Source organism: Battus philenor, unplaced genomic scaffold, assembly GCF_028537555.1.
Source record: "Battus philenor isolate CCGP_79_NKW_IND1 unplaced genomic scaffold, ilBatPhil1.0.hap1 SCAF_15, whole genome shotgun sequence".
In the NCBI taxonomy this organism is placed as follows: Eukaryota; Metazoa; Arthropoda; class Insecta; order Lepidoptera; family Papilionidae; genus Battus; species Battus philenor.
The window spans coordinates 12,566,520-12,580,647 of record NW_027181677.1 but is presented as its reverse complement, the minus strand read 5'-3'; the positions used below and the strand labels follow the sequence as shown (position 1 = coordinate 12,580,647).

Here is a 14,128-nt window from a genome sequence, read left to right as displayed (position 1 = left end):
CTTCTCACCCCCTCTTCCCCCCTCTCCTACTCGTCACATCGCCTTATACTTACTACAACCCTCCTTTTAGAAATAAATATTATGTCACAAAAGGTGAACCACCAAATTTTTTTTATTTTTAATAAATGCATTTTAGAACAAAAAATTTTTCCGAGATATCTATAATCGTCATTGGAGTACTTAAAACGTGATCCTTTTCCTAGACACCCCACCCCCTCCATCTCCTTCCTCCGAGTCACATTTTTTTTCTCTCACATCCCTATCTGGTTTTAGCCAGTGCTTTACATTTTTAATATGTTTATTTCCTCATTTAATTACCTCGTTACTTTTAGTTTTTTTTTAATTTATATTTGACTATTAGTTTCCGCGTCACATTTTGTCACACTAATCACTGTTCCATTCCCTATTTCGGAGGCATTGAATTTTAGTAACGGCGTCATAGCATACACAGGCAGATATACGCGCTTACGAAATGAAAAACTTATTTTTGACAATAAAGCGATGCTACAATACAGGCTTATTACTATTTATATTAAGAAGCGTATGGGACAGTATAAACTAAAAATTGTTTCTTATACGGCTATCAAGAAACTAAAACACTCCAGGCGGTGCCTTCGGGTTCAGTGACATTTGAATGGTCGATCCCACTTTGTTTTCCAAAAATACCGTCAAAGTACTAACACCGCGCGGCGACTATCCAGCAACACTACGCCCATGTTACACTCCGACTCACGTGTTCAGATCGTCGTACGATATTTACAACTTGCGTACAATATGATCAAGCAAAAAAATATATCTAATATATAAAATTCTCGTGTCACGGTGTTCGAACTTGAACTCCTCTGAAACGGCTGGACTGATTTTTACCAAATTTAATATGCGTATTCAGTAGGTCTGAGAATCGGCTACTATCTATTTTCTATACCCCTAAGTGATAAAGGTTGTTCACACTTAAAAAAAAATTTTTATTTTTTTAACGAAATTTTTGGTTTTTATTTTTTTATGATACAGCATACAAGAATACATACAACCATAAATTTTCACCCCTCTACGATCAACCCTTATTTTTTATTTGTAAATTAAAATATCAATTTTTTTTTGCAAAACAACGCTTGCGGGATCAGCTAGTTTCATATAAAAGACTACACAAAACATTTTGTGTAGATTATACAGATTTATGCATTATCGGTGTAGAAACTAACACATTCCGTGAAGGGTCTTCACGACGTCACTTTCCGTTCAGGCCAAAAACAAAGGATTCTTAAATGAAAGAATTGTAGGGTCGAATATAAATAACTTCACATCGGGTACGCGTGTACATAATGAATATTAAAGATAATAACTTTTTCCCGCTAATTACAAGCTTTACAGTATTGAAAAAGTGCATAGCACACGTCTTAAACGACCTTTTAATTTTTAAAGTGTGGGTCATACACGCCCCACGCGGCCTGAATGGAAATTCTTCAAAAATTGCCGCGGCACGGAACGTGTAATTTATATCTCAATGAATAAAATTAAAATAAACACTTTTATGCAACCATATACACAATTTTTTTATCTATTTTTATTTAAACCGTTTGTCCACAGCTGGACATAAACCTCCTTATAGATTTCCAGTAAGATTCTATCCAATTTTAACCGTATATATTTTTCATCGTATATATTTTTAAAGAATTATAAAACATCCTGTATAATCATAATTCACAAAGACGTAATACAAAGTGAGTAATGTATATATACAATTATAAATCACAAACATGGTCATAAATTTTTCAACATCCAGGTGTATATGACCATGGGTTGTGTTTCAAAACCATAGGCATGGCGTATCGGTTACAATCAGACCATAAACGCTTCTCGTTTCGACACTTTATGATATTGTTTTCAATATAATTATTACTATGGAATTTAAACTAATCTTAACTATCGATCAAATGTGTATTTTATACAGAGGTCAATTTTGATGCGGTTTAGAATTAAATTCGGTAAAATTTTAATAATATGAGTTATACTGGCATAATGAACTCGATAAATCAAACTTTTAATTATATTATTTACAACAACTTCGACCAACAAAGTCATTATATATAATACTGAAAAATATATTTACCATATCTCTTCATCTATATCTTCAAAAAAAAAGTCTATTAATATGTTGCCAAGTACTTTTAATCTATATAAAAACATATATATATATATATATATATATATATATACATACATACACACACACATATATATATATATATATATATATATAAAGACGTTAGGATTTCAAACAAAAATATCGTATAAAGCATTGCTATAAACACATAATCACATTACCACTAGTCTTGTAATGTACGTATTATATGTTATACGCCCACTGTATGGCACAAAAGCCTCCCTCTAAGATCTCAACCATCATCGCCTATTTTACATGTAAATCACTATTTATTAAAATAATAAATAAACAAAGCAATTTGTTTTATTTATTTTTCTTATTACACTAAGCTAGTGTCTAGTAACTTAGTCAAATCTGTCATGGTAGATAATTATAGATATACTATTAAATAAACTGGAAATAATTATTATAAATTTTAAGGTATGTATGTATGGGTGTAGACATCTAACAAAATTCGATTTAAATTTAGAACGAATATGACAGGAGAAATTTAAAAAAAAATCCGCGACAATGAGTCTCCTATACGCTGCAGTCGCACAGATAATAAAACCAACAAATCGGTTTAGCGCTACTCGTGCACGGGTGAATAACCGATGCAGCCCTGATACCACTATCGCACAATACGAACCGATATCGGGAAACGGGAGTCGCCGCACGTCTCTCCGTTACCATTCGCAAATATAAAAAAGAATTAGACTTCCCCCCCATACGGCACAGAAACATGGTCTTCTACATCAGACATCACAGACGAGCTCGACAAGGTCTTGGATTCGCTGGATTGTAAGACCGATCACCATGGTGATCTATCAGGTAGGCCTATGACTTGCAATGAGCGTCTGTCGGCTGGCGTGATTATGATAGCACATAGACACTCAACAAGCCATGGTGATGACTATTCTAGGGTTCTCTCTTCATCATTGAGGTTTTTAGGTAATGGAGAAGAGATCACGGAAAGGTGTGCACATCATAGGAAGTCATGCAACAAGAGGGACAGATGGCCTTATTAAGACACTACATGCAGACTGCTTATCAATCTTATTGGCAATCTTTGGTAGAGAATTATATCTGACAGTGGATGTTGCATCTCTAATTTTAAATATGGAGATAAGCCTATTCCTTAGAAAGTTTAGTCCTAAATATTAAAGCAGTGTTGACCTAATAGGTATGGGATGTGGTTACAATTGTAAAACTCAAGTTCAATTCCCGGCAGAAGTAAACTTCATTGTAATTATATTACATCACAGCCGGTTTTAAACAAACAAACCATATAAACCTATGCAGTTCAAATAATGTATAAATATTACAAATATATTAGTAATAGACAATGTATAAGAGTATGGAACATTTTTGCTACTAAAATCAGTAAAGGTTTTTCAGTCAACTCTAAACCAATATCTGAATAATATACGAAAATTATTGCTACCTAGTTATAATAAATACTCCTTTCTACCGTTTCGACCTTCTTAATGCATCATTCACCATAATTATTTTTCAACAGATACATTTTAAAATATAAATTATATTTTATTTACAAAGATATCAAAGTCTCTAGACATCATTAAAATCAAACTATAGATGGTGTGCTGACCATCTTGGTCAACAAGAAAGGTCCATCAATGATGTTACACCTATGGAGTTGTTTAAAGTGTTAACACTAATTATATATATATATATATATATATATATATATATATCCTCTACATATATCTCCTCTTTATGCAAATGTCATAGTTATCACTTCAATCTTAAGAAGTTCACAATTGGGAATAAGCTTTCCTTGTCAATTTACAATAGAACCAGTATTATTAATTAAATCAAATTAAAGTTCACTTGTTCATACCTCTATTACTTTTACATCTCAAACACTCTTTGTTCTACTGGCAGTATTACAATATACATAATTATGAAAATTATTTTTTAATTTGCAAAGTATACTTGTATTAGTTAGGACAGAAATGTTTAAACCTGTAACAAAATTTCTTGTAAAACTCTATTCATGTAAAAGATAAAACCATGACTTTATCATCACTATTAAAAGTGTTTAAAAGGCACTACAATATTGATTCAGAACGATTTTGCCAAAATAGTTAAAAAAAATGTCAGTATGTTTGTAGAACTATTTAAAAAGAGTTATTATTTTACATAAAATATATAGTATTTAATTGAAATATGTTACTAATTGATGTACCATTTAATCATGGAGAATTAATAGCCATGTATTTTTTTTAGGACAACAAAATAAAATGTATTTCCAATACAATTTCCTTTAGTCATAAAGGTATATAATACACCAATTTTTTGTCACTATATTATAAAACTAATTAAGACATGTAACAACAGGCTTGGACTTCCTATTATTATTTAAGAATCCACACCATTTTTAGCTAGAGAAATAATACTTTTTATGACAAACTACCATATTTGTTCAGGAAAACTTGAAGTATTAGGGTAAAATGATCAGTAAGGATAATTGAAATAATTAGTTAATTTATTAAATACTTCGAAATAACTAAAAATAAAATAGGCTAACTGCTTTAAATCAAGGCCTTTATAAAGAAATAAACATGTCAGATCATAACTAATTACAAATTTTATTTTAAAATAATTTGTTTAAAATTAAACAAATTAAATGGCCTTAAAATTATAAATACAACATATCAGCAACTCTCCATTATGATTATCAGATAGTTTATATGCTCAAGAACTATATTACATCCTAAGTCTATAAAGATATCAGCTAGAATCACTGTTGCTATGCAAGATAGCAGTGTTGAATATTATCTATACTGTGTTGTAGCCTCCAGGCTTCCTACATTCACGCTTATATTTCATTAAATAGAGGCAGTTTTACCTATACAGAGACGTTATTGAGCATTTTTAGGTATTTGGGATATTGTTACAACTTGTCCCATTTATAGGTTAAATATTTGAAGACGTAAAATTGAGCGCAATTTGATTGTTTCAAGACGCGTTATAACCTCAAAAAACGGACTAAGTCGTCGAGTAGTTTATACCGAGGCTACAGGCATGTTATAAATCAAGTACTTTTGACAATTATAGGATCCTGACGTAGTTATTCTGATAATATGAATAAGTCTGCTTTTGAACGAAAGTACAGAGATTATCACCCCCTTAAGCCCTAACGTTCGCCTTAGAGAACAGAAAAAGTAACGACTCACCCATCCAAAGACATCGATCTCGTTAAACAACCTCCACAACACTTAACACAAAAAAGGATACATGCTAAGTCCAAATTGAAGCCGTTCTTGGTGTAGCGCTTCCGCTGCTTGCTAACGATGACCTTGAAGGGGTTATTCATCTTGATGCTTGAGATGGAGTTTGCCATGGCTGACAGGTCGACGCGCCGAGGCAGCAGTTCGGCCGTCGCCGCGCCCTTCGAGGCTCCACGCGACACCCAACCTTTCTCGGGTGCCTTTCGCTCGCGGCGCCGGCAGCTCACACAAATACCCATAAAATCTCCGCCGCCCCGAGCATGCCCCGCTCATCGGGCCAGCGGCGGAGCGAGCGGACGCCGCTCCCGCCCGCTAACTTGCACCCGCCATGCTCAGCCAGCGCCAAGCGCCTCCACCGACCTCCCGAGCCCCGACCTGCCGACCTCCTGGCACCACTGAAAACACCCTAAATCACCAGACACTATAGCATACTCGCGGCACTCCACGCGCGACACAATCCCGACACCGCTGGACTGGAATTTATCTCGCGCGAATGGCGTCCATCCTGCGTTCACACTAGATCATAGAACACGACCGACGAGAAACAGTTGCACAAGAAAGAAAGATGGTTATGAATTGATGGCCGAAAGTGTAGACGGCGTCCCATTCGCGCTCGACCCGCACGCGCCCGTCGGACAGAGATAAAACACAACCTTAATTTCTAGTAGTGGCTAGCTCTCTTTGTTCGCAATGAACTCCACTTTTAGACGCGAGGTGGCTCTGTTGTTTCCACATTCCGCGCGAATATTTGAATGTAGAAATGAAAATGTTTTCTTTTCATTACAGCTCGTATTTTAAGTAATTTCTTTTTACCAACACATTCAAACCAAAAATAATAATTTTTGTCACATTTAATTGGTTTTTTGTTGCTGTTTTATGTATTTATCAAAGTGTAATATATTTACAAACTGACTATTGTATATCAGTAAATACAGATGGCTCTCTAATCAATCGAAGCTGTTTTATCTATATAAGCATTTTCGTTCTAAAATTTATGACGAATGTCAAAATTGCGAATTATATTTTTGAACGTATTTTTACTATAATAAACAATTACACTTTAGAAAATTGTTTTAAAAATTATAATTTTTAGCGTTCAGGGTATTTAAAATTTAACAACGATTAAAATTGGACGTCAATATCATTAGCGCTTGTTAAATAGGAAGAGAAACTTATTCACATTCCTACCAAATTTTAATACATAATTATCGTAAATAAAAAAAATCACGTGAACCGATTTAATTAACTTAGTCAATGATGTGTATGTTTTAAATCACTTTTTGAGAATCAACCGCTAACTGTCTATGGTTACTACAACTTTTTTATATTTTCGTAATTCTGTTTAAATATTTCATAATTTTGGTATTTATTAATAGAGTTACAAAAATGGAAAAGAAGTTATTAATGTTAGTTCATACTTCATTATAAAAATCAATTTATGTAAAATATAACATAGACATTATGTCTACATTACATTGGTCTGAATGTTTTTAGTACATAAATTAAAGTATAATCAGAAATTTATTTAAAACACTTATTTAACTATCAATGGCGCAAACGTGTTATATATCATTACGCTGATGTTTTTAGCTACAATGGATAGTATAACAGACAACGTTGTTATCAACTTCGCGGGGTTCATCGCAAATTAAGGCTGCCAATGAAAATAATGATAATGATTTCATTTAATTAATCCCACTTTATGTCTTGTATTAAATTAATCTTAAACGATTCATTCACAGTAGGTTATCTCTGTAACGTAATTGGATGTCTTGACTTTCATCAAATGAAAGAGATAATAGGTAATTCCCCTCAATCTGCTTACTGTCCTGGGTTCTAGTTATGCCCTGACCAGCCTAGTTATGGAGCAAAAGAAACCTCTATTGTCACTGTCTTTGTTCGTATGGCCTTTCATTTGCCTGTGATTTTGTGAGCAACGATGACGGAAATTTGAATAGAGTATATGAAATCATCAAAGTAATGTCTTGTCACAGATTGTTATAAAAATAAACAAATCAATGAGTAATTTTGTAAAATACTTTCTGTCCTGACGAACGTTGTAGCGTCAGAAGTTACGGACCTATCGCATATCAAATAGATAATAAATTAATGTAACATATTTTAGTGTGATCATTTTATTTATCGATTTGAAATAAAAAAAATTATCATGATGGAATAAAGACCACAACAGCTTTTAATAAAATGACATTACAAGTTAGCTGCGCTTGAGCTGTCAAACGCGTGAAGTTTAAAGCGGATGCGTTTAGAAATACTTAAATTTTTATTATGTTCTGAAATTTTTCAAATTTTTTATTACTTATCTAGTTTTGTTTTATTTTTGAAAAACCTTCTAGTAGATATTATTCCCTGTCGCTTTCTTATGATTAAGAGTCGTGGCCAATCACTCTTGGACTCGTGGACGGCGGTGTTGCACGCTTTGAAAATAGCGTCAGTCTAGCGAGTAGGTGACTGTTCGCTGGTCCTTTTACCCTACCTTCATTGCCGACAACAATTAGCTTGTCCGTATTATCCGAGCTTCTCCGGGCAATAGAGCCGAAATAATAAAGCATTCTAGACAAACTGTGGATACTCGGGGCATTCTGAACCCTTCGGTGCAAGGTTTTAGAAAACAAAACGAGTTATGTTATGAAAAAGGAATATAGTGATTAATTTTATATATAGATGGCGTCCTTGAAATGTAACAAGTACAATTATTTTTGGTAGCATAAATATATGCCTGTAGCTAACAAGCGAAAAATAAATCATTATTATTTCAAAATATTCAGTTTTAAAATTTGTTCGCCATTTTTGGTAATATATTCTGTAGCTTATTATTACATCCATAACTCTTGATATTATCTGTGGAGGAAGGGTTGGATCGCATGTGTATAAATACTTCGGGTATATCATGTTTGCAATTATAATTTCTTTTTAATTACGAGTTGAATCATTAGTCTTTGTAGTATGTTTACTTATATTGTCTATTTATAAAAAAATTATATAATACATTTCTCACGCATTTTATATATATTTCGTAAATAACTACGTTTGAGATAAAATTTAAGATGATATATGTATAAAAACTAGCTGACCCGGCAAACGTTGTTTTGCCATATAAATTAGTTGTAGGGTATATATAATAATATCTAACTTATTGGAGACGTATAAAGATGTGGTATATAAGTCATAGAGCAACGGAATACAAAGAAAACATATTTTTTTAATCTATTATAATTTATACCTTAAAATTCTATGTTACCTTTATGACAACAATAAAACTAAAAAAAAATCAACCCGTGTGATATTTTTTATGGCTATTAAGGGCCTGTCATTCCCCTATTTTGTTAAAGTACAGGGTCATTTCTTTTCGTTTAATAATTTTTTCACATCGTATTTTATTTCCGTACTCTTCATTCATTCATCTTTTCTTTCATTCTTTTTCTTACATTCCACATTTCGTCTGTCTTACACTTTCATTACATTTTTCTCTTATCTGATTCCTTTCTTCCGTCACCTCATTCCTTAGTTTTATAATTTTTTATTTATATATTTTTTCTTTTATTTTACAAAATTTTGTTTTACAGTTATTATTTTGTTTACAATTAATTTTTTATTTGCTTTTTCAATTTTTCTCAAGCTTTATTTTATCTTTTACAAATTTTCTACACAGTTTTAGGAATGTGAGTCTCGTATCTTCATCTCTTATTATTTAAAGCCATTGTTTCTTCATCAACCTTCGTGCCTAACCAGCATTCGGAGTCGACCCAAAGTCTTCCGAATGCAGGACAGTTAGCTACCAGGTGGACCACGGTCTGGTCCACGTCCGGTTCACAGAAGTACGAGGGGTCCTTCTTGAGCTTAAACCGGTGAAGGTACTCAGAGAACCCCCCGTGCCCCATGAAGAGCTGGACCGAGACCCCTTCCACCTCGATACTGCGGAGCACGCGATAGTTTGAGACAACGTCCTGGAAGAATTTCCGCATTGTCGATGCCATCGTACTTTCCATATACCTCCTATTCCATTCGTCAAGCGTTCCCAGCCCAAACTGTCGCTTGACGAATGAGATGGGGCATTCCTCGTAGACTGGTCTTCTTTTGAACTTCAGGGCCGCGACCTTGGCTAGTTGATCCGCCCCCTCTTTGATATTGCGTTGGTGATAAGTGATCAATTATCGACCGCCAAGAGTAGAAAATTTTTGAAGTACTTTTATTAATATTTAGAAAATAGGGGTTTATAGTAGAGTGATGAAAAGCAATGTTTAATGCCATATTCAATAAAAATTAAAATGAATATTTTTGTAGCGAAAATAAAAGGAATTTTTTGGGGTTGGCCGTGCTTATCATTAATGGGTTTGAAATACAATTTGTAACTAAACCTTAGATTTGCTGAATGAGTATCACCATATGAAATTTCAAAAAAATTTTCAAACCGTTCAGAAGAGTATAGCAACTAACATACTGTGATACGAGAATTTTATATATATATATATATATATATATATATATATATGTGTGTGTGTGTGTGTGTGTGTGTGTGTATATATATATTACATTCAGATTTAGGTCTGTCAAGATTAGTTATCAGTTAATTTCTGGATCAGGCTTCTGATGCAGAATTTGCAGGATATTTTGTTAGGTCGGAAAAGAAGCCTGGTCAGTGCAGATCCGCTCTCCCACTGCGTTGTTCCCACGATCCTGGGAGTCGACCTCAATCATGCTGTGATCTTAGCTCTTAAGATATTACTCCATCTTTTCCAGGTTTATACGACCCGTATTTCTGCTTGAAACCTATTCCATGAGCCCGCCGCACGCGGTTAGCGCCGTACCCGGCCTGCCTTCCTATAACGCGTTGGACCCCGTACTCCCACGGTGAATTGATTGAATGCACAAAAATACTACCGCATTTCGAAAGAAATTTAATCTTGTCAATGATATTAGCGGTAAAAAAAAGAAGATAAGTAAAAAGAAAAATTATTTAGTTTGCTGCATATGCTGAAAGTAATGTAACCGTCAATTTTAATTCACAATTACACACATGTCGACTGTAGCAGCTGACGTTCGTTATCTGAACACGTACGAAAGGGGGTCAACAAATTATAAATTTATTCACACTATCACATTACCGATGTTATCAGCATTAGATAATGTTAACCTATTAAATATGAGACCGCTTGCCGCCTATTTAGCTTATGCAACGAATGTAGTTGTTAGTTATTCTTTGTAAGCGATATTTAACTCTGTTTAAAACTGCTGACAGCGTGTCTACGACGTAAGGGATTTTATACAATGAAATGGATGCACATGACAGTGAAATATGATATTTAATACGAGCAAACATAATTTTGTTCCCAATTAAGATATAAACACTACCTATATGCGTTTTTTTTAAATTTATTAATGTCACGACGTGCAAGGCAAAGGCTTAACAGCGTTCAGCCATGTTAAATAATTTCCTTTTTTAAATCATATTTATGTAGACAAACTTTTTACACATGTTGTTCAATGGCGGGTAAACTCCAAACTTCGAGACATTTTCAACTAGTGACGTTAGACTGGTGCACTAGTGTGTAGATACTGAGTTAAAATAGGAGTATTACAATGTATATAAATATATATACACAAATTTTTTTCTATTATCTAATTATTTACATAAATATTTTATATAGTATATGGATCATAATATAGCCAATCCTTCCACCAACAAGTCTCCCGTATACTTTTTAAACATATAATTCTCTCTGTATTCAGGATGGTGGATTCGTTGTTAGGCTTGTGGGGATTTTACAACTACGTCGGTTTCAGGGCTGCATTATATGCAGCTAATAAAACATGTAATGAATTGCTAACTTTATTTATGTTTAGTATTTGGGAATTTACGATTTTTTTTTTATTGAAAGAATGTCACTGTTTTATTACTGGCATGTTTAGATACAGCGACAGAGGACAGAGCACAGAGTCCGGAATTCTTTTTAGGTTATACGGTTCGAGAGCTCAGTCGGAAGCGTCAGCTCGGTCAGATTGTAAGGCCCGAGCAGACGCCATATTCAGTGACTTGGCGCAAGTGCCCCTGAGGGCTTGGGCTGTTACTCAGTACGCCTGAACCTCGACTTGACCGGTGATAAAATATTTCATATACAACCATTGAAATACAATCTACATATACAAGAGAACGATTTTATCAATTTATTGTGCTATTGCCTGATTAAATATTTCATATACAACCACTGAAATACAATCTACACATAAAAGAGAACTTTATCAATTTATTCGTCATTTTTACACGTTTCCAAATACTTCGTTAGAGGTTCTTTATAAAATAATAAAAAAGAAAAGCAAAAAACATTTGGACTATTGAAACTGCGCATTTGACTTTTGCTTTTAATTTTGCATGTTTGACAGTTGACTTTAAACAGCGCGCGTTTGACAGTTAACGCGTTGCAAATTTAAATTGTAGTTTCTGTCGCATCGATCACATATTTATATTGATTTAATTAATGTATCTCATTTAATCAATGAATAAAGAGATCACTCTTAAATATGTTAAATTATTTAATTTTTTCTATTGGAATTTGACTAAAACTGACGACAACAGATAGAAACAAAATGCAATTCTAAATCGTTACATCTTTTAGACTTTATTAAGCCATCTTCATTATTTTTCAATATTTTTTGCTGACATAATAGCTTTTTATACGACAAGACGAATGTAGCAGATTACATGCAGACTGCTTCTATTCGGACCTGTTGAAAATCTACGTGGAAGGCTTATATTCAGGAATAAATGTCCGAGAACTGAAATAAGCTTCGCTTAAAATATTTTTTTTAGTATTCACTAGCGTTGACGTGGCTTCCGTCGTATTCATATTCCGTTTTTCAATTATAGGCAAATATATTTTTTATGCCCCCCGTTAATGGAGACCTATCGTACTCCTATCTTGCTGTAGGAAAGGTTTAGATATTCTAGTTTTTTCATTATCGTTTCCTTTTATTTCCGCACTCTTCTATCATTCTATATGATCTATCTTCCCTCTTCTTTCATTCTACAATTTTCTATCATTCTTTTTCATACTAATTTCCATTTATTCATCGCCTCACTTCCTGCGCCTCGTTCCTCAAATATCACAGATCCGGATTATATCACATTTTTTTACCTTTGTTTATATTTATTTTGTGCTATTATTTATTCTTATTTGATATGCTAGTTTGTTACGAATTATCACAGTTTTCAGTTTTTATTTAATTTACCTAACATTATTTTAGGTTTTTATTATTTCATCCTATTTATTTTAATTCTAGTTTTATTTTTCTTTTCTCTACCTCCTGTTTATTTGGTTGCTTACCCGACCTGTATCACTTTTATTACTTTTTATTGCATCCGCCACTATTTTTGGACTATATATATAATTACTCTATATATATATATTTACGCGGCGTTTCAAGGGGTAACGCTCGATTTTCAAGTTTGGTTGTACCAAACTTGAAAATCGAGCGTTGGCTGCACTAGTGATGAATTTGAACAAGCTATCATCTATCAACATCGGTAATCAACGTTGATAAGCCCTGCTGAGTACACTTTGATAAGATATACACCGCTTGGCAACAAGTTCAATTCTTGTCTATATATTGATGGGTGTGGAGTGGGAATCCTGTTTAGGCTATCATTATCATTTCACGTCCACTGCTGGACATGGCTCTCTCTCATACATTACCAAGAAGACCATTTGGAACTGATCTATATACACCGTTTGCCGAAGACCTTAATATGGTCATCTGTTCACCTTATTTGAGCTCTTTCTTCATTCTTCTCAAGACGTACATTGCTGAACAATATGAGTGATTCAATTTGGAAATAATATCATTAAAATAAACATTAACTACTTTATCATCACATTACCCTTAGGATGTCCACGGTATATATGCTTCTTTACCTTTCCAATAAGACCAGTTGGAAGCAGCCAGCATACAGGATCTTCCGAAGACATTAAGCTAGTCTGTTCACCTTGTGGATAGACGGTTTGTGATTTCTGATCCATGGCTTCCGCTGCAGAATCTTAGGAACCGGAGGATTTCTGTTCTGCTTGCTCTGTCGGCTGCCATTCCGATTTTTCATAGGTTTAGATATACATTAATTTTTTTATAGAATTGAAAGGCCCGCCTTCTAACAGTGAACTTTTATTTAGTTTAGTAGTTAGTTTTGACAGTCTCTCAACGGTTCAAAGAGAAGGCTATGTTCGGGATTATTCTACGAGATTGAATTGCAAATGCCGAGAACGATAGACGAATGAAAGTGGCAGAGGGCAGAAGACCATATAGTGCGCAGAACAGACAATTATTACATATTATTATTTACTTAAGATTCTGGGACCACGGGCCGGTCTGTCGGCTTTCTTTGTATGGTCAATGTCAATTAATGATCTCGAGGTGGAAATCGTATCCCACGTGAACGAAGATAAATGTCACCTTTCATTCCTTAGGTTTTGCATGGTGGCGGTACAACAGATAATTGATAAGAATAAAACTAAGGATTAATATAAGGTGTCGTGTAATCCCAACAAGAAACCAAAAGGTAAATGTAATAAAAGAATAAGGTCAACAATTGATGACTATGTAATAAATAAACACATACAAAGTATTAATAAATATGCTGTGATATAAGAAGCAAAGGTAATCAGTATTGAAGATTAGGGAAGTAAGACGATGCGTGAAAGATCGGAACTTGAAGAATGAAAGA

The 14,128-nt window shown here is 33.8% G+C and overlaps 1 protein-coding gene across 1 annotated transcript in view; it reads right to left on the bottom strand.

Annotated features, from left to right (window-relative positions):
* The window catches only part of Pten (phosphatase and tensin-like protein), a 101,675-nt gene extending 95,652 nt beyond the window's left edge, over nt 1–6,023 (bottom strand). Inside the window, exon 1 of the mRNA XM_068761548.1 lies at nt 5,405–6,023. Coding sequence (XP_068617649.1) covers nt 5,405–5,636 — 232 coding nt within the window. The 5' untranslated portion in view covers nt 5,637–6,023. The remainder of the gene's footprint in view (nt 1–5,404) is intronic.
* Between the last annotated feature and the right edge of the window lie 8,105 nt (nt 6,024–14,128).